This window comes from Oncorhynchus keta, chromosome 14 (assembly GCF_023373465.1).
Source record: "Oncorhynchus keta strain PuntledgeMale-10-30-2019 chromosome 14, Oket_V2, whole genome shotgun sequence".
Taxonomy (NCBI): domain Eukaryota; kingdom Metazoa; phylum Chordata; class Actinopteri; order Salmoniformes; family Salmonidae; genus Oncorhynchus; species Oncorhynchus keta.
The window spans coordinates 5,686,874-5,709,307 of NC_068434.1; the positions used below are offsets into that span (position 1 = coordinate 5,686,874).

At 48.4% G+C, this 22,434-nt stretch overlaps 1 protein-coding gene and 1 long non-coding RNA gene across 8 annotated transcripts; both read right to left on the bottom strand.

Annotated features, from left to right (window-relative positions):
- Positions 1-13,298: 13,298 nt before the first annotated feature.
- On the bottom strand, positions 13,299-21,455 carry LOC118381988 (proepiregulin-like). Its single transcript, XM_035768860.1, is given in 6 exon segments — positions 13,299-13,808; positions 14,039-14,185; positions 14,397-14,520; positions 14,615-14,722; positions 20,404-20,448; positions 20,451-21,455. Coding segments are annotated over 6 exon segments (552 nt in total). The 5' UTR covers positions 20,512-21,455; the 3' UTR covers positions 13,299-13,741.
- LOC127907136 (uncharacterized) lies at positions 16,020-20,397 on the bottom strand. Of its 7 annotated transcripts, XR_008063390.1 has the most exons (6): positions 17,424-20,397; positions 17,301-17,382; positions 17,096-17,259; positions 16,809-16,972; positions 16,604-16,767; positions 16,020-16,519 (listed from the first exon to the last, which is right to left on the bottom strand). It is a non-coding gene; the product is annotated as an uncharacterized LOC127907136 (long non-coding RNA). The 7 variants fall into 7 exon arrangements; XR_008063389.1 differs by lacking the exon at positions 17,301-17,382 and having other exon boundaries at positions 17,178-17,259; XR_008063386.1 differs by lacking the exon at positions 17,301-17,382.
- Positions 21,456-22,434: the final 979 nt, after the last annotated feature.

Below are 22,434 nucleotides of genomic sequence, written 5' to 3' on the forward strand. Positions count from 1 at the left end.
TTCTGGTGAGGCATAAGGCAGTCACTTCTCTCTCCTGGATTCTGGTGAGGCATAAGGCAGTCACTTCTCTCTCCTGGATTCTGGTGAGGCATAAGGCAGTCACTTCTCTCTCTCTCTCTCTCCTGGATTCTGGTGAGGCATAAGGCAGTCACTTCTCTCTCCTGGATTATGGTGAGGTATAAGGCAGTCACTTCTCTCTCTCTCTCCTGGATTCTGGTGAGACAAGGCAGTCACCTCTCTCTCCTGGATTCTGGTGAGGTATAAGGCAGTCACTTCTCTCTCCTGGATTCTGGTGAGGTATAAGGCAGTCACTTCTCTCTCCTGGATTCTGGTGAGGCACAAGGCAATCACTTCTCTCTCTCTCCTGGATTCTGGTGAGGTATAAGGCAGTCACCTCTCTCTCCTGGATTCTGGTGAGGCATAAGGCAGTCACCTCTCTCTCCTGGATTCTGGTGAGGCATAAGGCAGTCACCTCTCTCTCCTGGATTCTGGTGAGGCATAAGGCAGTCACCTCTCTCTCCTGGATTCTGGTGAGGCATAAGGCAGTCACCTCTCTCTCCTGGATTCTGGTGAGGCACAAGGCAGTCACCTCTCTCTCCTGGATTCTGGTGAGGTATAAGGCAGTCACTTCTCTCTCCTGGATTCTGATGAGGCATAAGGCAGTCACCTCTCTCTCCTGGATTCTGGTGAGGTATAAGGCAGTCACTTCTCTCTCCTGGATTCTGGTGAGGCATAAGGCAGTCACCTCTCTCTCCTGGATTCTGGTGAGGCATAAGGCAGTCACCTCTCTCTCCTGGATTCTGGTGAGGCATAAGGCAGTCACCTCTCTCTCCTGGATTCTGGTGAGGCACAAGGCAGTCACCTCTCTCTCCTGGATTCTGGTGAGGTATAAGGCAGTCACTTCTCTCTCCTGGATTCTGATGAGGCATAAGGCAGTCACCTCTCTCTCCTGGATTCTGGTGAGGTATAAGGCAGTCACTTCTCTCTCCTGGATTCTGGTGAGACATAAGGCAGTCACTTCTCTCCTGGATTCTGGTGAGGCATAAGGCAGTCACTTCTCTCTCCTGGATTCTGGTGAGGCACAAGGCAGTCACCTCTCTCTCCTGGATTCTGGTGAGACACAAGGCAGTCACCTCTCTCTCCTGGATTCTGGTGAGGTATAAGGCAGTCACTTCTCTCTCCTGGATTCTGATGAGGCATAAGGCAGTCACCTCTCTCTCCTGGATTCTGGTGAGGTATAAGGCAGTCACTTCTCTCTCCTGGATTCTGGTGAGACATAAGGCAGTCACTTCTCTCTCCTGGATTCTGGTGAGGCATAAGGCAGTCACTTCTCTCTCCTGGATTCTGGTGAGGCACAAGGCAGTCACTTCTCTCTCCTGGATTCTGGTGAGGCATAAGGCAGTCACCTCTCTCTCCTGGATTCTGGTGAGGCATAAGGCAGTCACTTCTCTCTCCTGGATTCTGGTGAGGCATAAGGCAGTCACTTCTCTCTCCTGGATTCTGGTGAGGCATAAGGCAGTCACTTCTCTCTCCTGGATTCTGGTGAGGTATAAGGCAGTCACTTCTCTCTCTCTCTCCTGGATTCTGGTGAGGCATAAGGCAGTCACTTCTCTCTCCTGGATTCTGGTGAGGCATAAGGCAGTCACTTCTCTCTCCTGGATTCTGGTGAGGCATAAGGCAGTCACTTCTCTCTCCTGGATTCTGGTGAGGCATAAGGCAGTCACTTCTCTCTCCTGGATTCTGGTGAGGCATAAGGCAGTCACTTCTCTCTCCTGGATTCTGGTGAGGTATAAGGCAGTCACCTCTCTCTCTCTCTCTCCTGGATTCTGGTGAGGCATAAGGCAGTCACCTCTCTCTCCTGGATTCTGGTGAGGCATAAGGCAGTCACCTCTCTCTCCTGGATTCTGGTGAGGCATAAGGCAGTCACCTCTCTCTCCTGGATTCTGGTGAGGCATAAGGCAGTCACCTCTCTCTCCTGGATTCTGGTGAGGCATAAGGCAGTCACCTCTCTCTCCTGGATTCTGGTGAGGCACAAGGCAGTCACCTCTCTCTCCTGGATTCTGGTGAGGTATAAGGCAGTCACTTCTCTCTCCTGGATTCTGATGAGCCTTAAGGCAGTCACCTCTCTCTCCTGGATTCTGGTGAGGTATAAGGCAGTCACTTCTCTCTCCTGGATTCTGGTGAGACATAAGGCAGTCACTTCTCTCTCCTGGATTCTGGTGAGGCATAAGGCAGTCACTTCTCTCTCCTGGATTCTGGTGAGGCATAAGGCAGTCACTTCTCTCTCCTGGATTCTGGTGAGGCATAAGGCAGTCACTTCTCTCTCCTGGATTCTGGTGAGGCATAAGGCAGTCACTTCTCTCTCCTGGATTCTGGTGAGGCATAAGGCAGTCACTTCTCTCTCCTGGATTCTGGTGAGGCATAAGGCAGTCACTTCTCTCTCTCTCTCTCTCTCCTGGATTCTGGTGAGGCATAAGGCAGTCACTTCTCTCTCCTGGATTATGGTGAGGTATAAGGCAGTCACTTCTCTCTCTCTCTCTCTCCTGGATTCTGGTGAGACAAGGCAGTCACCTCTCTCTCCTGGATTCTGGTGAGGTATAAGGCAGTCACTTCTCTCTCCTGGATTCTGGTGAGGTATAAGGCAGTCACTTCTCTCTCCTGGATTCTGGTGAGGCACAAGGCAATCACTTCTCTCTCTCTCCTGGATTCTGGTGAGGTATAAGGCAGTCACCTCTCTCTCCTGGATTCTGGTGAGGCATAAGGCAGTCACCTCTCTCTCCTGGATTCTGGTGAGGCATAAGGCAGTCACTCTCTCTCCTGGATTCTGGTGAGGCATAAGGCAGTCACTCTCTCTCCTGGATTCTGGTGAGGCATAAGGCAGTCACCTCTCTCTCCTGGATTCTGGTGAGGCACAAGGCAGTCACTCTCTCTCCTGGATTCTGGTGAGGCATAAGGCAGTCACTTCTCTCTCCTGGATTCTGGTGAGGTATAAGGCAGTCACCTCTCTCTCTCTCTCTCCTGGATTCTGGTGAGGCATAAGGCAGTCACCTCTCTCTCCTGGATTCTGGTGAGGCATAAGGCAGTCACCTCTCTCTCCTGGATTCTGGTGAGGCATAAGGCAGTCACCTCTCTCTCCTGGATTCTGGTGAGGCATAAGGCAGTCACCTCTCTCTCCTGGATTCTGGTGAGGCATAAGGCAGTCACTCTCTCTCCTGGATTCTGGTGAGGCACAAGGCAGTCACTCTCTCTCCTGGATTCTGGTGAGGTATAAGGCAGTCACTTCTCTCTCCTGGATTCTGATGAGCCTTAAGGCAGTCACCTCTCTCTCCTGGATTCTGGTGAGGTATAAGGCAGTCACTTCTCTCTCCTGGATTCTGGTGAGACATAAGGCAGTCACTTCTCTCTCCTGGATTCTGGTGAGGCATAAGGCAGTCACTTCTCTCTCCTGGATTCTGGTGAGGCATAAGGCAGTCACTCTCTCTCCTGGATTCTGGTGAGGCATAAGGCAGTCACTTCTCTCTCCTGGATTCTGGTGAGGCATAAGGCAGTCACTTCTCTCTCCTGGATTCTGGTGAGGCATAAGGCAGTCACTCTCTCTCCTGGATTCTGGTGAGGCATAAGGCAGTCACTTCTCTCTCTCTCTCTCCTGGATTCTGGTGAGGCATAAGGCAGTCACTTCTCTCTCCTGGATTCTGGTGAGGTATAAGGCAGTCTCTCTCTCTCTCTCCTGGATTCTGGTGAGACAAGGCAGTCACCTCTCTCCTGGATTCTGGTGAGGTATAAGGCAGTCACTTCTCTCTCCTGGATTCTGGTGAGGTATAAGGCAGTCACTCTCTCTCCTGGATTCTGGTGAGGCACAAGGCAATCACTCTCTCTCTCCTGGATTCTGGTGAGGTATAAGGCAGTCACCTCTCTCTCCTGGATTCTGGTGAGGCATAAGGCAGTCACCTCTCTCTCCTGGATTCTGGTGAGGCATAAGGCAGTCACCTCTCTCTCCTGGATTCTGGTGAGGCATAAGGCAGTCACTCTCTCTCCTGGATTCTGGTGAGGCATAAGGCAGTCACCTCTCTCTCCTGGATTCTGGTGAGGCACAAGGCAGTCACCTCTCTCTCCTGGATTCTGGTGAGGTATAAGGCAGTCACTTCTCTCTCCTGGATTCTGATGAGGCATAAGGCAGTCACTCTCTCTCCTGGATTCTGGTGAGGTATAAGGCAGTCACTTCTCTCTCCTGGATTCTGGTGAGGCATAAGGCAGTCACCTCTCTCTCCTGGATTCTGGTGAGGCATAAGGCAGTCACCTCTCTCTCCTGGATTCTGGTGAGGCATAAGGCAGTCACCTCTCTCTCCTGGATTCTGGTGAGGCACAAGGCAGTCACCTCTCTCTCCTGGATTCTGGTGAGGTATAAGGCAGTCACTTCTCTCTCCTGGATTCTGATGAGGCATAAGGCAGTCACCTCTCTCTCCTGGATTCTGGTGAGGTATAAGGCAGTCACTTCTCTCTCCTGGATTCTGGTGAGACATAAGGCAGTCACTTCTCTCTCCTGGATTCTGGTGAGGCATAAGGCAGTCACTTCTCTCTCCTGGATTCTGGTGAGGCACAAGGCAGTCACCTCTCTCTCCTGGATTCTGGTGAGACACAAGGCAGTCACCTCTCTCTCCTGGATTCTGGTGAGGTATAAGGCAGTCACTTCTCTCTCCTGGATTCTGATGAGGCATAAGGCAGTCACCTCTCTCTCCTGGATTCTGGTGAGGTATAAGGCAGTCACTTCTCTCTCCTGGATTCTGGTGAGACATAAGGCAGTCACTTCTCTCTCCTGGATTCTGGTGAGGCATAAGGCAGTCACTTCTCTCTCCTGGATTCTGGTGAGGCACAAGGCAGTCACTTCTCTCTCCTGGATTCTGGTGAGGCATAAGGCAGTCACCTCTCTCTCCTGGATTCTGGTGAGGCATAAGGCAGTCACTTCTCTCTCCTGGATTCTGGTGAGGCATAAGGCAGTCACTCTCTCTCCTGGATTCTGGTGAGGCATAAGGCAGTCACTTCTCTCTCCTGGATTCTGGTGAGGTATAAGGCAGTCACTTCTCTCTCTCTCTCCTGGATTCTGGTGAGGCATAAGGCAGTCACTTCTCTCTCCTGGATTCTGGTGAGGCATAAGGCAGTCACTTCTCTCTCCTGGATTCTGGTGAGGCATAAGGCAGTCACTTCTCTCTCCTGGATTCTGGTGAGGCATAAGGCAGTCACTTCTCTCTCCTGGATTCTGGTGAGGTATAAGGCAGTCACCTCTCTCTCTCTCTCCTGGATTCTGGTGAGGCATAAGGCAGTCACCTCTCTCTCCTGGATTCTGGTGAGGCATAAGGCAGTCACCTCTCTCTCCTGGATTCTGGTGAGGCATAAGGCAGTCACCTCTCTCTCCTGGATTCTGGTGAGGCATAAGGCAGTCACCTCTCTCTCCTGGATTCTGGTGAGGCATAAGGCAGTCACCTCTCTCTCCTGGATTCTGGTGAGGCACAAGGCAGTCACTCTCTCTCCTGGATTCTGGTGAGGTATAAGGCAGTCACTTCTCTCTCCTGGATTCTGATGAGCCTAAGGCAGTCACCTCTCTTCCTGGATTCTGGTGAGGTATAAGGCAGTCACTTCTCTCTCCTGGATTCTGGTGAGACATAAGGCAGTCACTTCTCTCTCCTGGATTCTGGTGAGGCATAAGGCAGTCACTTCTCTCTCCTGGATTCTGGTGAGGCACAAGGCAGTCACCTCTCTCTCCTGGATTCTGGTGAGACACAAGGCAGTCACCTCTCTCTCCTGGATTCTGGTGAGGTATAAGGCAGTCACTTCTCTCTCCTGGATTCTGATGAGGCATAAGGCAGTCACCTCTCTCTCCTGGATTCTGGTGAGGTATAAGGCAGTCACTTCTCTCTCCTGGATTCTGGTGAGACATAAGGCAGTCACTTCTCTCTCCTGGATTCTGGTGAGGCATAAGGCAGTCACTTCTCTCTCCTGGATTCTGGTGAGGCACAAGGCAGTCACTTCTCTCTCCTGGATTCTGGTGAGGCATAAGGCAGTCACTCTCTCTCCTGGATTCTGGTGAGGCATAAGGCAGTCACTCTCTCTCCTGGATTCTGGTGAGGCATAAGGCAGTCACTCTCTCTCCTGGATTCTGGTGAGGCACAAGGCAGTCACCTCTCTCTCCTGGATTCTGGTGAGGTATAAGGCAGTCACTTCTCTCTCCTGGATTCTGATGAGGCATAAGGCAGTCACCTCTCTCTCCTGGATTCTGGTGAGGTATAAGGCAGTCACTTCTCTCTCCTGGATTCTGGTGAGACATAAGGCAGTCACGTCTCTCTCCTGGATTCTGGTGAGGCATAAGGCAGTCACTTCTCTCTCCTGGATTCTGGTGAGGCACAAGGCAGTCACCTCTCTCTCCTGGATTCTGGTGAGACACAAGGCAGTCACCTCTCTCTCCTGGATTCTGGTGAGGTATAAGGCAGTCACTTCTCTCTCCTGGATTCTGATGAGGCATAAGGCAGTCACCTCTCTCTCCTGGATTCTGGTGAGGTATAAGGCAGTCACTTCTCTCTCCTGGATTCTGGTGAGACATAAGGCAGTCACTTCTCTCTCCTGGATTCTGGTGAGGCATAAGGCAGTCACTTCTCTCTCCTGGATTCTGGTGAGGCACAAGGCAGTCACTTCTCTCTCCTGGATTCTGGTGAGGCATAAGGCAGTCACCTCTCTCTCCTGGATTCTGGTGAGGCATAAGGCAGTCACTTCTCTCTCCTGGATTCTGGTGAGGCATAAGGCAGTCACTTCTCTCTCCTGGATTCTGGTGAGGCATAAGGCAGTCACTTCTCTCTCCTGGATTCTGGTGAGGTATAAGGCAGTCACTTCTCTCTCTCTCCTGGATTCTGGTGAGGCATAAGGCAGTCACTTCTCTCTCCTGGATTCTGGTGAGGCATAAGGCAGTCACTTCTCTCCTGGATTCTGGTGAGGCATAAGGCAGTCACTCTCTCTCCTGGATTCTGGTGAGGCATAAGGCAGTCACTTCTCTCTCCTGGATTCTGGTGAGGTATAAGGCAGTCACCTCTCTCTCTCTCTCTCCTGGATTCTGGTGAGGCATAAGGCAGTCACCTCTCTCTCCTGGATTCTGGTGAGGCATAAGGCAGTCACCTCTCTCTCCTGGATTCTGGTGAGGCATAAGGCAGTCACCTCTCTCTCCTGGATTCTGGTGAGGCATAAGGCAGTCACCTCTCTCTCCTGGATTCTGGTGAGGCATAAGGCAGTCACCTCTCTCTCCTGGATTCTGGTGAGGCACAAGGCAGTCACCTCTCTCTCCTGGATTCTGGTGAGGTATAAGGCAGTCACTTCTCTCTCCTGGATTCTGATGAGCCTTAAGGCAGTCACTCTCTCTCCTGGATTCTGGTGAGGTATAAGGCAGTCACTTCTCTCTCCTGGATTCTGGTGAGACATAAGGCAGTCACTTCTCTCTCCTGGATTCTGGTGAGGCATAAGGCAGTCACTCTCTCCTGGATTCTGGTGAGGCACAAGGCAGTCACCTCTCTCTCCTGGATTCTGGTGAGACACAAGGCAGTCACCTCTCTCTCCTGGATTCTGGTGAGGTATAAGGCAGTCACTTCTCTCTCCTGGATTCTGATGAGGCATAAGGCAGTCACCTCTCTCTCCTGGATTCTGGTGAGGTATAAGGCAGTCACTCTCTCTCCTGGATTCTGGTGAGACATAAGGCAGTCACTTCTCTCTCCTGGATTCTGGTGAGGCATAAGGCAGTCACTTCTCTCTCCTGGATTCTGGTGAGGCACAAGGCAGTCACTTCTCTCTCCTGGATTCTGGTGAGGCATAAGGCAGTCACCTCTCTCTCCTGGATTCTGGTGAGGCATAAGGCAGTCACTTCTCTCTCCTGGATTCTGGTGAGGCATAAGGCAGTCACTTCTCTCTCCTGGATTCTGGTGAGGCATAAGGCAGTCACTTCTCTCTCCTGGATTCTGGTGAGGTATAAGGCAGTCACTTCTCTCTCTCTCTCCTGGATTCTGGTGAGGCATAAGGCAGTCACTTCTCTCTCCTGGATTCTGGTGAGGCATAAGGCAGTCACTTCTCTCTCCTGGATTCTGGTGAGGCATAAGGCAGTCACTTCTCTCTCCTGGATTCTGGTGAGGCATAAGGCAGTCACTTCTCTCTCCTGGATTCTGGTGAGGCATAAGGCAGTCACTTCTCTCTCCTGGATTCTGGTGAGGTATAAGGCAGTCACCTCTCTCTCTCTCCTGGATTCTGGTGAGGCATAAGGCAGTCACTTCTCTCTCCTGGATTCTGGTGAGGTATAAGGCAGTCACTTCTCTCTCCTGGATTCTGGTGAGGTATAAGGCAGTCACCTCTCTCTCCTGGATTCTGGTGAGACACAAGGCAGTCACCTCTCTCTCCTGGATTCTGGTGAGGTATAAGGCAGTCACCTCTCTCTCCTGGATTCTGGTGAGGTATAAGGCAGTCACTTCTCTCTCCTGGATTCTGGTGAGGCATAAGGCAGTCACCTCTCTCTCCTGGATTCTGGTGAGGCACAAGGCAGTCACTTCTCTCTCCTGGATTCTGGTGAGGCATAAGGCAGTCACCTCTCTCTCCTGGATTCTGGTGAGACACAAGGCAGTCACATCACTCTCCTGGATTCTGGTGAGGCATAAGGCAGTCACTTCTCTCTCCTGGATTCTGGTGAGGTATAAGGCAGTCACTTCTCTCTCCTGGATTCTGGTGAGGCATAAGGCAGTCACCTCTCTCTCCTGGATTCTGGTGAGACACAAGGCAGTCACATCACTCTCCTGGATTCTGGTGAGGCATAAGGCAGTCACTTCTCTCTCCTGGATTCTGGTGAGGTATAAGGCAGTCACTTCTCTCTCCTGGATTCTGGTGAGGCACAAGGCAGTCACATCACTCTCCTGGATTCTGGTGAGGCATAAGGCAGTCACATCTCTCTCCTGGATTCTGGTGAGGCATAAGGCAGTCACTTCTCTCTCCTGGATTCTGGTGAGGCATAAGGCAGTCACTTCTCTCTCCTGGATTCTGGTGAGGCACAAGGCAGTCACATCACTCTCCTGGATTCTGGTGAGGCATAAGGCAGTCACTTCTCTCTCCTGGATTCTGGTGAGGCACAAGGCAGTCACCTCTCTCTCTCTCTGTCCTGGATTCTGGTGAGGCATAAGGCAGTCACTTCTCTCTCCTGGATTCTGGTGAGGCATAAGGCAGTCACTTCTCTCTCCTGGATTCTGATGAGACATAAGGCAGTCACTTCTCTCTCCTGGATTCTGGTGAGGCATAAGGCAGTCACCTCTCTCTCCTGGATTCTGGTGAGGCACAAGGCAGTCACCTCTCTCTCCTGGATTCTGGTGAGGCATAAGGCAGTCACTTCTCTCTCCTGGATTCTGGTGAGGTATAAGGCAGTCACTTCTCTCTCCTGGATTCCGGTGAGGCATAAGGCAGTCACCTCTCTCTCCTGGATTCTGGTGAGGCATAAGGCAGTCACTTCTCTCTCCTGGATTCTGGTGAGGCAAGGCAGTCACTTCTCTCTCCTGGATTCTGGTGAGGCATAAGGCAGTCACTTCTCTCTCCTGGATTCTGGTGAGGCACAAGGCAGTCACTTCTCTCTCCTGGATTCTGGTGAGGCATAAGGCAGTCACTTCTCTCTCCTGGATTCTGGTGAGGTATAAGGCAGTCACTTCTCTCTCCTGGATTCTGGTGAGGCATAAGGCAGTCACTTCTCTCTCCTGGATTCTGGTGAGGTATAAGGCAGTCACTTCTCTCTCCTGGATTCTGGTGAGGCATAAGGCAGTCACCTCTCTCTCCTGGATTCTGGTGAGGTATAAGGCAGTCACCTCTCTCTCCTGGATTCTGGTGAGGCATAAGGCAGTCACCTCTCTCTCCTGGATTCTGGTGAGGTATAAGGCAGTCATCTCTCTCTCCTGGATTCTGGTGAGGCACAAGGCAGTCACCTCTCTCTCCTGGATTCTGGTGAGGCATAAGGCAGTCACTTCTCTCTCCTGGATTCTGGTGAGGCATAAGGCAGTCACCTCTCTCTCCTGGATTCTGGTGAGGTATAAGGCAGTCACCTCTCTCTCCTGGATTCTGGTGAGGCATAAGGCAGTCACTTCTCTCTCCTGGATTCTGGTGAGGCACAAGGCAGTCACCTCTCTCTCTCTCTCTGTCCTGGATTCTGGTGAGGCATAAGGCAGTCACTTCTCTCTCCTGGATTCTGGTGAGGCATAAGGCAGTCACTTCTCTCTCCTGGATTCTGATGAGACATAAGGCAGTCACTTCTCTCTCCTGGATTCTGGTGAGGCATAAGGCAGTCACCTCTCTCTCCTGGATTCTGGTGAGGCACAAGGCAGTCACCTCTCTCTCCTGGATTCTGGTGAGGCATAAGGCAGTCACTTCTCTCTCCTGGATTCTGGTGAGGTATAAGGCAGTCACTCTCTCTCCTGGATTCCGGTGAGGCATAAGGCAGTCACCTCTCTCCTGGATTCTGGTGAGGCATAAGGCAGTCACTTCTCTCCTGGATTCTGGTGAGGCAAGGCAGTCACTTCTCTCTCCTGGATTCTGGTGAGGCATAAGGCAGTCACTTCTCTCTCCTGGATTCTGGTGAGGCACAAGGCAGTCACTTCTCTCTCCTGGATTCTGGTGAGGCATAAGGCAGTCACTCTCTCTCCTGGATTCTGGTGAGGTATAAGGCAGTCACTTCTCTCTCCTGGATTCTGGTGAGGCATAAGGCAGTCACTTCTCTCTCCTGGATTCTGGTGAGGTATAAGGCAGTCACTTCTCTCTCCTGGATTCTGGTGAGGCATAAGGCAGTCACCTCTCTCTCCTGGATTCTGGTGAGGTATAAGGCAGTCACCTCTCTCTCCTGGATTCTGGTGAGGCATAAGGCAGTCACCTCTCTCTCCTGGATTCTGGTGAGGTATAAGGCAGTCACCTCTCTCTCCTGGATTCTGGTGAGGCACAAGGCAGTCACCTCTCTCTCCTGGATTCTGGTGAGGCATAAGGCAGTCACTTCTCTCTCCTGGATTCTGGTGAGGCATAAGGCAGTCACCTCTCTCTCCTGGATTCTGGTGAGGCATAAGGCAGTCACCTCTCTCTCCTGGATTCTGGTGAGGCATAAGGCAGTCACTTCTCTCTCCTGGATTCTGGTGAGACACAAGGCAGTCACTTCTCTCTCCTGGATTCTGGTGAGGCACAAGGCAGTCACCTCTCTCTCCTGGATTCTGGTGAGGCATAAGGCAGTCACCTCTCTCTCCTGGATTCTGGTGAGACACAAGGCAGTCACTTCTCTCTCCTGGATTCTGGTGAGGCACAAGGCAGTCACCTCTCTCTCCTGGATTCTGGTGAGGCATAAGGCAGTCACCTCTCTCTCCTGGATTCTGGTGAGGCATAAGGCAGTCACTTCTCTCTCCTGGATTCTGGTGAGACACAAGGCAGTCACTTCTCTCTCTCTCTCCTGGATTCTGGTGAGGCATAAGGCAGTCACCTCTCTCTCCTGGATTCTGGTGAGACACAAGGCAGTCACTTCTCTCTCTCTCTCCTGGATTCTGGTGAGGCATAAGGCAGTCACCTCTCTCTCCTGGATTCTGGTGAGGCATAAGGCAGTCACTTCTCTCTCCTGGATTCTGGTGAGGCACAAGGCAGTCACCTCTCTCTCCTGGATTCTGGTGAGGCATAAGGCAGTCACTTCTCTCTCCTGGATTCTGGTGAGGCACAAGGCAGTCACCTCTCTCTCCTGGATTCTGGTGAGGCATAAGGCAGTCACCTCTCTCTCCTGGATTCTGGTGAGGCACAAGGCAGTCACTTCTCTCTCCTGGATTCTGGTGAGGCACAAGGCAGTCACTTCTCTCTCCTGGATTCTGGTGAGGCATAAGGCAGTCACTTCTCTCTCCTGGATTCTGGTGAGGCATAAGGCAGTCACTTCTCCCTCTCTCTCTCCTGGATTCTGGTGAGGCATAAGGCAGTCACTTCTCTCTCCTGGATTCTGGTGAGGCACAAGGCAGTCACTTCTCTCTCCTGGATTCTGGTGAGGCATAAGGCAGTCACTTCTCTCTCCTGGATTCTGGTGAGGCATAAGGCAGTCACTTCTCCCTCTCTCTCTCCTGGATTCTGGTGAGGCATAAGGCAGTCACTTCTCCCTCTCTCTCTCCTGGATTCTGGTGAGACACAAGGCAGTCACTTCTCTCTTTGATCCTGTTGCCATCACTTTCTTCACCATCTTGGCAACATCATTTGGATCTGCCAGGTACATCAAACAGCGCTCCTACTGCAAACTGAAGTAGTTTGGTCATGAGCAGTAGGCTTTGCTAGACGCTGGTTTAACTGTGATGTTAGCTATCTCTTAGTGACTGTAGCCCAGCCAGTATTCTCATCACCTTCATTCTCATCTTTGCTGGCCCCGTCGGCAGGGTAGCCTAGTGGTTAGAGTGTAGAGGCGGCAGGTAGCCTAGTGGTTAGAGTGTAGAGGAGGCAGGGTAGCCTAGTGGTTAGAGTGTAGAGGCGGCAGGGTAGCCTAGTGGTTAGAGTGTAGAGGAGGCAGGGTAGCCTAGTGGTTAGAGTGTAGAGGCGGCAGGGTAGCCTAGTGGTTAGAGTGTAGAGGAGGCAGGGTAGCCTAGTGGTTAGAGTGTAGAGGCGGCAGGGTAGCCTAGTGGTTAGAGTGTAGAGGAGGCAGGGTAGCCTAGTGGTTAGAGTGTAGAGGCGGCAGGTAGCCTAGTGGTTAGAGTGTAGAGGAGGCAGGGTAGCCTAGTGGTTAGAGTGTAGAGGCGGCAGGGTAGCCTAGTGGTTAGAGTGTAGAGGAGGCAGGGTAGCCTAGTGGTTAGAGTGTAGAGGCAGCAGGGTAGCCTAGTGGTTAGAGTGTAGAGGAGGCAGGGTAGCCTAGTGGTTAGAGTGTAGAGGAGGCAGGGTAGCCTAGTGGTTAGAGCGTTGGACTAGTAACCGGAAGGTTGCAAGTTCAAACCCCCAAGTTGACAAGGTACAATCTGTCATTCTGCCCCTGAACAGGCAGTTAACCCACTGTTCCTAGGCCTTCATTGAAAATAAGAATTTGTTCTTAACTGACTAGCCTCGTTAAATAAAGTTAATATCTCTAGCTCTGAAAAACAAAGATTTTGTATGTATTTCTATTTATTTTTTAAATGCACTGCTGCTCCCCAAATAAAAACTCAAAAAAAATATTTGTGCTGCATTTGGTCACACTTTAAAGCCCTGGTTGTCGGTGTGTTTGTGTATGTTCAGAGCTAAGGACCAAGGATGACATTCAGATGGCCAAAAGACACAACTACAAAGAAAATGACAAGTTTTATTAGAAATTTCATAAATAAAAAAAACACAAATATTTGTATAATTTAAAATACTGCATATGAAGTTCAATATGGTCAAAAACTGGAACAGACATGATACCAAACAGGATAGTTAGCCATTTGAACAGGAGACAGAAATAGTCTTTACAGCCATGCAAAACTTACTCCTGACAAAAATACATTTTCAGTTTGAGACACACAGTAGAAATGCTGGAGTCGTGTACAGTAGGCACAGCATGGAAGAAAACTGAGTGAAACATGATCTGTTACAAAACTATTTAAAAAAAAAAGAAAAGTTTAAATACATTTAAAAATGTTTTCCGTTGCGTGCCCTAATGAACGTAACCCTGGTAAGTAACAGAACTACAGTATATTATGGAACATAATGATTGACCTTATGGCTACTGTTAAACATACACACGTCACACCATCTGCACCTCCTGGTACGTCTGCTGTTTCTGTTGGGGTGGACATCTATTCCTCTTGTACCTGGAAGAGTAGGAGCAGCCAATGACACACAGATAGACACACAAACACTGGTGGGAGGAGCTATAGGAGGATGGGCTCATTGTAATGGCTGGAACGGAATCATTGGAACGGAATCAAACATGCTCCATATATTTGATAACATTCCGTCTCAGCCATTACAATGAGCCATCCTCTAGCTCCTCCCACTAGCTTCCTCTGACACATGCTCTCTCTCCCCCACTGTCTCTCACCATCGGCAGAAGAAGTAGAAGGCTCCAGCGATGCCTATAAACAGAAGGCCCCCACATACCACCATCAGGATGACATGCTCTTCTTTCATTGGCTGAAACACCATCTCCAGGTGAGCACACCTGGGCCCGTAGTAACCCCTCTCACACCTGGAGAGAGAGGGACATGAGTCACGCGCGCACACACACTCCATCCCATTACTGAGCACCCCCACATTACAGAGCTCTATCACACACACACTCCATCCCATTACTGAGCACCCCCACATTACAGAGCTCTATCACACACACACACACACACCAGGTAAACTACACCTTCATATGTATGTGACAATAAATCCTATAATATTGGTTCTCTTACTTGCAGTGGTGTTCGTTGAGATCCAGCAGTAAGAGACATTCTCCGTTGAGACAGTAGCTCTCCAGATTGGAGTCACATTTACGGATCATCACCTTCTCCATGTGAGGACGGGACCGCTCCTGGTCTGGATAAAAACACCAATAACCAAACAAATATTTAGATAGTTTTAATAAATAAATGTGTCAGGTCAGTAGTAGCAGTCAAGGAAGAGGGTCTACCTGCTGTTGTTCCTGCCTCACAGTGGGAGCAGGGGGGGCTGGTTGGGGCTGGCTGTGGGGAGGAGAGGACATCTGTAGAATGTACATCAGGCCAGACTAATAACAGACCTGTGTGTCAGAGACAGAACAAACAAAATACCCTTTTATGAAAGCACTTGTACCCCCCGTCCTTCACATCACCCCAACGGGCCGTGGCAGTTGTACCCTCCACCCCACGGGCCATGGCAGGTGTACCCTCCGTCCTCCACACCACCCCACGGGCCATGGCAGTTGCACCCTCCGTCCTCCACACGGGCCATGGCAGTTGCACCCTCTGTCCTCCACACCACACCACGGGCCATGGCAGTTGTACCCTCCACACCACGGGCCATGGCAGTTGTACCCTCCACACCACGGGCCATGGCAGTTGTACCCTCCACACCACGGGCCATGGCAGTACCCTCCACACCACGGGCCATGGCAGTTGTACCCTCCACACCACGGGCCATGGCAGTTGTCTGATCTCTACTTAATGTCATCCTGAAACTCTTAACGGATTGAGTTGAATTAATGTTTTATTTTACCAGGCAGGCCAATTAAATAACTTACTGTTTACAATGATGGCCTGGCAATGACCGTTACTGTGCCCAGCCTGTCATTCTATCCACATGACGGAGGAGAGGAGTTGATTTTGTGAAGGTGTCTGGCACATAAGACTGGCAGTGGTCAGCATGCCAAGCTCCATGCCAAGCTCCATGCCAAGCTCCATGCCAAGCTCCATGCCAAGCTCCATGCCAAGCAGATGGGGTATTGGGTTGTCAAAAAAATGGCCCCGGTGTTAACATGGATGCCAGTCTATTTCTGCCCTCTTACCAACTCCTGGTGAAATTGTCACGTTTAGCATGACAAGAGATCTAAACAGACTGGTACAGTGGCTACCCCGACACGGCTCCGTTTGTCAACGCCACATTCCTGAGACATGACTTAATGACGCAAGGTTAACGTCTCCATCCCCAAGGCACCAAATATGCAGGTTGGCATTCATTGGGATGACTCATGTACTGAAGGTATCTCTGTAGATTGGTCACTAGCTGGCACTTGCCACAGTCACAATATCTGATTTTTAAATCTAACCTTAACCACATTGCCAACCCGAATGCCTAACCCTACATTTCTGATTTCATTCATTGTTAACGATATGGAAGGGCATCCAATGAAAAACGCATTTGATTGGAAAAGCATCATTTGACAATAATGGGTAAGACATGTTAATTGTGTATATATACACACTCCTGTAATAAGTGATTAAATATCAGAATCCGTTGAAATCGTAGGACATAAAACAATAGATTTGGGAGACATCAACTACACTGAAAAAAAAAACCAAATGAAAATAGAAATAGAAATCAACATGTAAAGTGTTGGTTTCATCTTTCATGAGCTGAAATAAAAGATCCCAGAAATGTTCCGTACTCAAAGCTTATTTCTCGGTGCTTATTATGGGATGTATTAGGTTACGAAATCAGGCTATCTGGGTGTAGATGTTGATATGTTAGAGAGAAAGACCACACTGAACGATTCAGAACATGAAAAAAAAATCATATTTGTCTCAGTAAAATGTATTTTATAACATGAAGTTTAATTTCAACAGCAAAGTACATTTTTCACCCACTCTGGGCAGTGTGGGTAGACACCCTAGATCAGGGCTGTTCAACCCTCTTCCTGGAGATCTACTGTCCTGTGGGTTCAGTCCAACCCTAATTTAACACACCTGATTCTAATTAGCTGCTCAACAAGACCTTAACTAGCTGAATCTGATATGCTAAATTAGAGTTGGACTGAACCTACAGAATAGTAGATCTCCAGGAAGAGGGTTGGACTGAACCTACAGAACAGTAGATCTCCAGGAAGAGGGTTGGACTGAACCTACAGGACAGTAGATCTCCAGGAAGAGGGTTGGTCTGAACCTACAGGACAGTAGATCTCCAGGAAGAGGGTTGGTCTGAAAACCTACAGGACAGTAGATCCCCAGGAAGAGAGTTGGACTGAACCTACAGGACGGTAGATCCCCAGGAAGAGGGTTGGACTGAACCGACAGGACGGTAGATCCCCAGGAAGAGGATTAGACTGAACCTACAGGACGGTAGATCCCCAGGAAGAGGATTAGACTGAACCTACAGGACGGTAGATCCCCAAGAAGAGGATTAGACTGAACCTACAGGACGGTAGATCCCCAGGAAGAGGATTAGACTGAACCTACAGGACGGTAGATCCCCAGGAAGAGGGTTAGACTGAACCTACAGGACGGTAGATCCCCAGGAAGAGGGTTAGACTGACCCTACAGGACGGTAGATCCCCAGGAAGAGGGTTGGACTGAACCTACAGGACGGTAGATCCCCAGGAAGAGGGTTGGACTGAACCGACAGGACGGTAGATCCCCAGGAAGAGGATTAGACTGAACAGACAGGACGGTAGATCCCCAGGAAGAGGATTAGACTGAACAGACAGGACGGTAGATCCCCAGGAAGAGGGTTGGACTGAACCGACAGGACGGTAGATCCCCAGGAAGAGGATTAGACTGAACAGACAGGACGGTAGATCCCCAGGAAGAGGGTTGGACTGAACCGACAGGACGGTAGATCCCCAGGAAGAGGATTAGACTGAACCTACAGGACAGTAGATCCCCAGGAAGAGGGTTGGACTGAACCGACAGGACGGTAGATCCCCAGGAAGAGGGTTGGACTGAACCAACAGGACAGTAGATCCCCAGGAAGAGGGTTAGACTGAACCTACAGGACAGTAGATCCCCAGGAAGAGGGTTGGACTGTACCGACAGGACGGTAGATCCCCAGAAAGAGGGTTAGACTGAACCTACAGGACAGTAGATCCCCAGGAAGAGGGTTGGACTGAACCGACAGGACGGTAGATCCCCAGGAAGAGGGTTAGACTGAACCGACAGGACGGTAGATCCCCAGGAAGAGGATTAGACTGAACCGACAGGACGGTAGATCCCCAGGAAGAGGGTTAGACAGCCCTGCCCTAGAGATACAGTGGTAGGCAAAGGTTTGGACAAACCTACTCATACAAGGGTTTCTTTACTTGTACTATTATAGAATAATAGTGAATTCATCAAAACTATTAAATAACACATGGAAACATGTGGTAACCAAAAATAAATAAATAAATAAATGTCTTATATTTGAGATTCTTCAAAGTAGCCACCCTTTGCCTTGACAGCTTTGCACACTTGGCATTCTCTCAACCAGCTTCATGAAGTAGTCACCTGTAATGCATTTCAATTAACAGGTGTGCCTAGTTAAAAAGTTAATTTGTGGAATTTCTTTCCTTCTTAATGCGTTTGAGCCAATCAGTTGTGTTGTGACAAGTTAAGGGTGGTATACAGAACATAGCCCTATTTGGTAAAAGACCAAGTCCATATTATGGCAAGAACAACTCAAATAAGCAAAGAGAAACGACAGTCCATCATTACTTTAAGACATGAAGGTCAGTCAATGCAGAGCATTTCAAGAACTTTGAAAGTTTAAGTGCAGTCGCAAAAACCATCAAGCACTATGATGAAACTGGCTCTCATGAGGACCGTCACAGGAAAGGAAGACCCAGAGTTACCTCTGCTGCAGAGGATAAGTTCATTAGAGTTACCAGCCTCAGAAATTGCAGCCAAAATAAATGCTTCAGAGTTCAATTATCAGACACATCACAACATCAACTGTTCAGAGGAGACTGCGTGAATCAGGCCTTCATGGTAGAATTGCTACAAAGAAACCACTACTAAAGGACACCAATAAGAAGAAGAGACTTGCTTGGGCCAAGAAACACGAGCAATGGACATTAGACCGGGAAAATCTGTCCTTTGTTCTGAAGAGTCCAAAATTTAGATTTTTGGTTCCAACCGCCGTGTCTTTGTGAGACGCAGAGTAGGTGAACAGATGATCTCCACATGTGTGGTTCCCACCGTGAAGCATGGAGGAGGAGGTGTGATGGTGCTTTTCTGGTGACACGGTCTGTGATTTATTTAGAATTCAAGGCACACTTAACCAGCATGGCTACCACAGCATTCTGCAGTGATACACCATCCCATCTGGTTTGCGCTTAGGTTTTTCAACAGGACAATGACCCAACACACCTCCAGGGCTATTTGACCAAGAAGGAGAGTGATGGAGTGCTGCATCAGATGACTTGGCCTCCACAATGAACCGACCTCAACCCAATTGAGATGGTTTGGGATGAGTTGGACCGCAGAGTGAAGGAAAAGCAGCCAACACAGTGCTCAGCATATGTGGGAACTCCTTCAAGACTGTTGGAAAAGCATTCCAGGTTAAGCTGGTTGAGAGAATGCAAAGTTGTCGTAAGGCAAAGGGTGGCTACTTTGAAGAATCTAAAACATATTTTGATTTGTTTAACCGTTTACTACATGACTCCATAGTTTTGATGTCTTCACTATTACGCTAGAATGTAGAAAATAGTAAAAGATAAAAGAAAAACCCTTGAATGAGTTGGTGTGTCCAAACGTTGGACAGGTACTGTAGACAATTTTGACTTTGCAGCTGGCCCATCTAGCGGAAAATGCTCAGTTCTGCCTCCAGGGCTAAATTCATGACTCTAAAACGTCAGCCTGCAACAAGAATAGAATATGCCTTCGTCAGACAGCCAGAAAGTATTGTAACCAGGTAACAAAACACAGTACCATAGCAGCTTAAACAATAGACAGGTAAATATTCCTCTACTCTCCCTGTAACCATGGCAGCCAACATGGGGCAGCAGCGTAGCCTAGTGGTTAGAGTGTTGGACTAGTAACCGGAAGGTTGCGAGTTCAAAACCCCTGAGCTGACAAGGTACAAATCTGTCATTCTGCCCCTGAACAGGCAGTTAACCCACTAGGCCGTCATTGTAAATAAGAATTTGTTCTTAACCGACTTGCCTGGTAAAATAAACATGTGTTTTTTCAAACAGCTGAGTTGATGAGGCCAATAAAAGAGGCATTATGATTATGCCCACTTGTCACACAATGGTTGAATCGATGTTGTTTCCACGTCATTTAAAATAAATACGGTTGAACCAACGTGGAATAGACATTGATTTGACGTAGGAGCCCCGTGGGTAGGTTTGTTATGAGCAGAGAACACCCAAATATTATCATTATTTTTTTTAAATCACTGAATTATTACAATGTTTGTTTATGTGTAAATTAATCCCATAACGGGTGGGTTGCCAACTGGCTATTTGACAAGAACATTTAATTACATTTACTCATTCATTCAGATGTATAATGTCAGGTAGAAAAAGTCATCAGAAGTCACATTGGGTAAATTGGAATAGTGTGGATGCGCAAGCCTGCTTGTATGTATCATTTTATGCAGCCAGTCCCTCCCCATATTGCCATTTGAGACAAGAATGTCTCAGAGAAGCCCTGGGTATGAGGAAGCACAATCACTTCTACAGTACACCATGCTCCCCGAGACGTGATGTATGTAGTCCCCTATAGCGTACATCACTGCATTCTTACAGGATTAGGCTATTTCAACTTTTCACACCTTTAAAAAAAAATTGACGCTGTGAATATTTCTCTATATCTATCATTTTCTAAAAACAAGTCATTACAAATAAAGTGCGTAGCCAGTGAACATGTAATCAATCACATAGGCTGAAGCGGTTTGTTTTCTGACGCGCGTAATGGCTCAAGTTTGCGCCTCTCTAAATGACATTGTACTTTTACACAGTCGCTTTATACTTGTCCATTTATCTGAGACTAAACGTAACTTTTAAAAATTAAACTGATGCCATTAACTCACCGAGAAATGAGAGCAGGATGGACGATTGTGGGTTCCTCATTGCTCTTTAGCGGTCGGAGATGGAGAGAGACCGCAGCAGAGAGGATGGGCCGCTTTTAAGTGGGTCATGCAGGAAACCCTATCTGCGGGTAGACAGGTATGCACCTATCGCGGTGGACTACAGGCATTTCCGACCTGTCAAATAGATGTATTACCACGAAGGTTGTCTCGTATTGGCCTACGGGCTCAAAACCAGACTAGCAACCACATTAGGCCTCTGCTGTTCCAGATGAAAAGACACTGTAAACAATCAGGTTTGGTTTAATACAGGGCGTGGACAGCCATCATGGACAGCCTGCTTTGCTTTTATTCATAAACCCTTTAAAAAAAAGGTTTTATTGGCCTAGACCTCCAGCATCATGTACGGTAAAGAGGGCACTATAAAACTAGGTCAAACGCTCTTAATGCCAAACCTGTAATTCAAAAGGTCCTTTTGATTTACAAAGAACTGTCAAATCTGGATTATTGTGTTATGTTTGATTACAAGGTTTGGTCTGGGAAGCAGGTGTTAGGATAGAAGATGTAGAACCTTTATTGTTCATTTGGTGAGATCATAGACTTATTAAATCCACCTGAAGTCGACTGTCATTTTGACTGTTGAATAGCCTCCTGTGCGTTTATGAGATTAACCCTTTATTGTACTGACTTCCGTTCAATCCCCTCTATCAGCCGTTATAACGTTTGCACCTTTTCCATAACATGGGGCTTGTGAAAGCAGCCCTTTTCTACACATAAGAGGATCCGGACAAGAAATCGTCTGTAAAACCGTGTGAGCTTCAAACGAATATTTCACCAATATCGAAAGGGGAGACTCACGAGCGCGACAGTCGGTTGTTTGGCTCTATGACATCCATACGATTTATGGCAGTGGTCTGAACGCTTTGTAGCAGAAATCCTGATTTAGAAGAGGTCTTTTCACAAATTCAGATCAAACCATGGGAGATACAGACTAATATGTCACCCATAACAAAAGGGGATACGAACATGACGGTGTTCGTTGATCTGCTCTACACGGCAAAACAAGCTTCAGGGGAGTCATCTGAATGTAACCCAGGACCCGGATGTACAAATTGCAAAAAGTGAATAGGGGGTAAAATGAGCCAAAAATAACATGACAAAACATGGGTATTTCTTATATCTCTCAGATGAGGGACAGACACTTCAAAATCTTGTTCCTTATGATTATTTTTTTTTTACTTGTCAGTTTTGCCTTTTCTGGATGTGTTATTCAATGTGTTTCTATGGGCTATAGCAGTAAAGGCCAAATAACCCCCCCCCCCCAAAAAAGAGTATATATTTTTGTATACCCATAGGGGGACTAAAATTCTAAATGCTAAATCATACATTTAATGACCATATTAAAACAATTCCATATGTTAGCTTAGTAGTTATTGTTATCTAAGGGCTTAGACCTACAGGGGTTTTCAATTATTTTAATTGAAATCTCTATAGCCTACTGTTTAACATCCAACTGCCCCCCAAAGCCTTTACTGTGTGTGTGTGTGTGTGTGTGTGTGTGTGTGTGTGTGTGTGTGTGTGTGTGTGTGTGTGTGTGTGTGTGTGTGTGTGTGTGTGTGAGAGAGACATTGTAAGCTAGCCTAATTCATGAACTGTGTACCCTCCAATATGTACCCTTCATTTTTCACTTAGTTTGCGACCAGATTAAGACGTCATAAAAAAATATATGTAATATATACATTTCAACCAGGTTTTGCACACTGAGACTGGTTCTTTGGCCGTCCCTAACCCTTTTTGGTTCAAGGAACAACCATTTTTGGTTCCAGGTAGAACCCTTTTGAGATCCATGTGTAACCCTCTATGGAAAGGGTTCTACATGGAACCAAAAAGGGTTCTACATGGAACCAAAGCAGATTCTTCAAAGGGTTCTCCTATTTGGACAGCCAATGAACCTTTTTAGGTTCTTGACACTGTAGCACCTTCTTTTTCTGAGAGTGTAAGATTGGGCAGTCATGGGAAGCTGAATAGCATGTC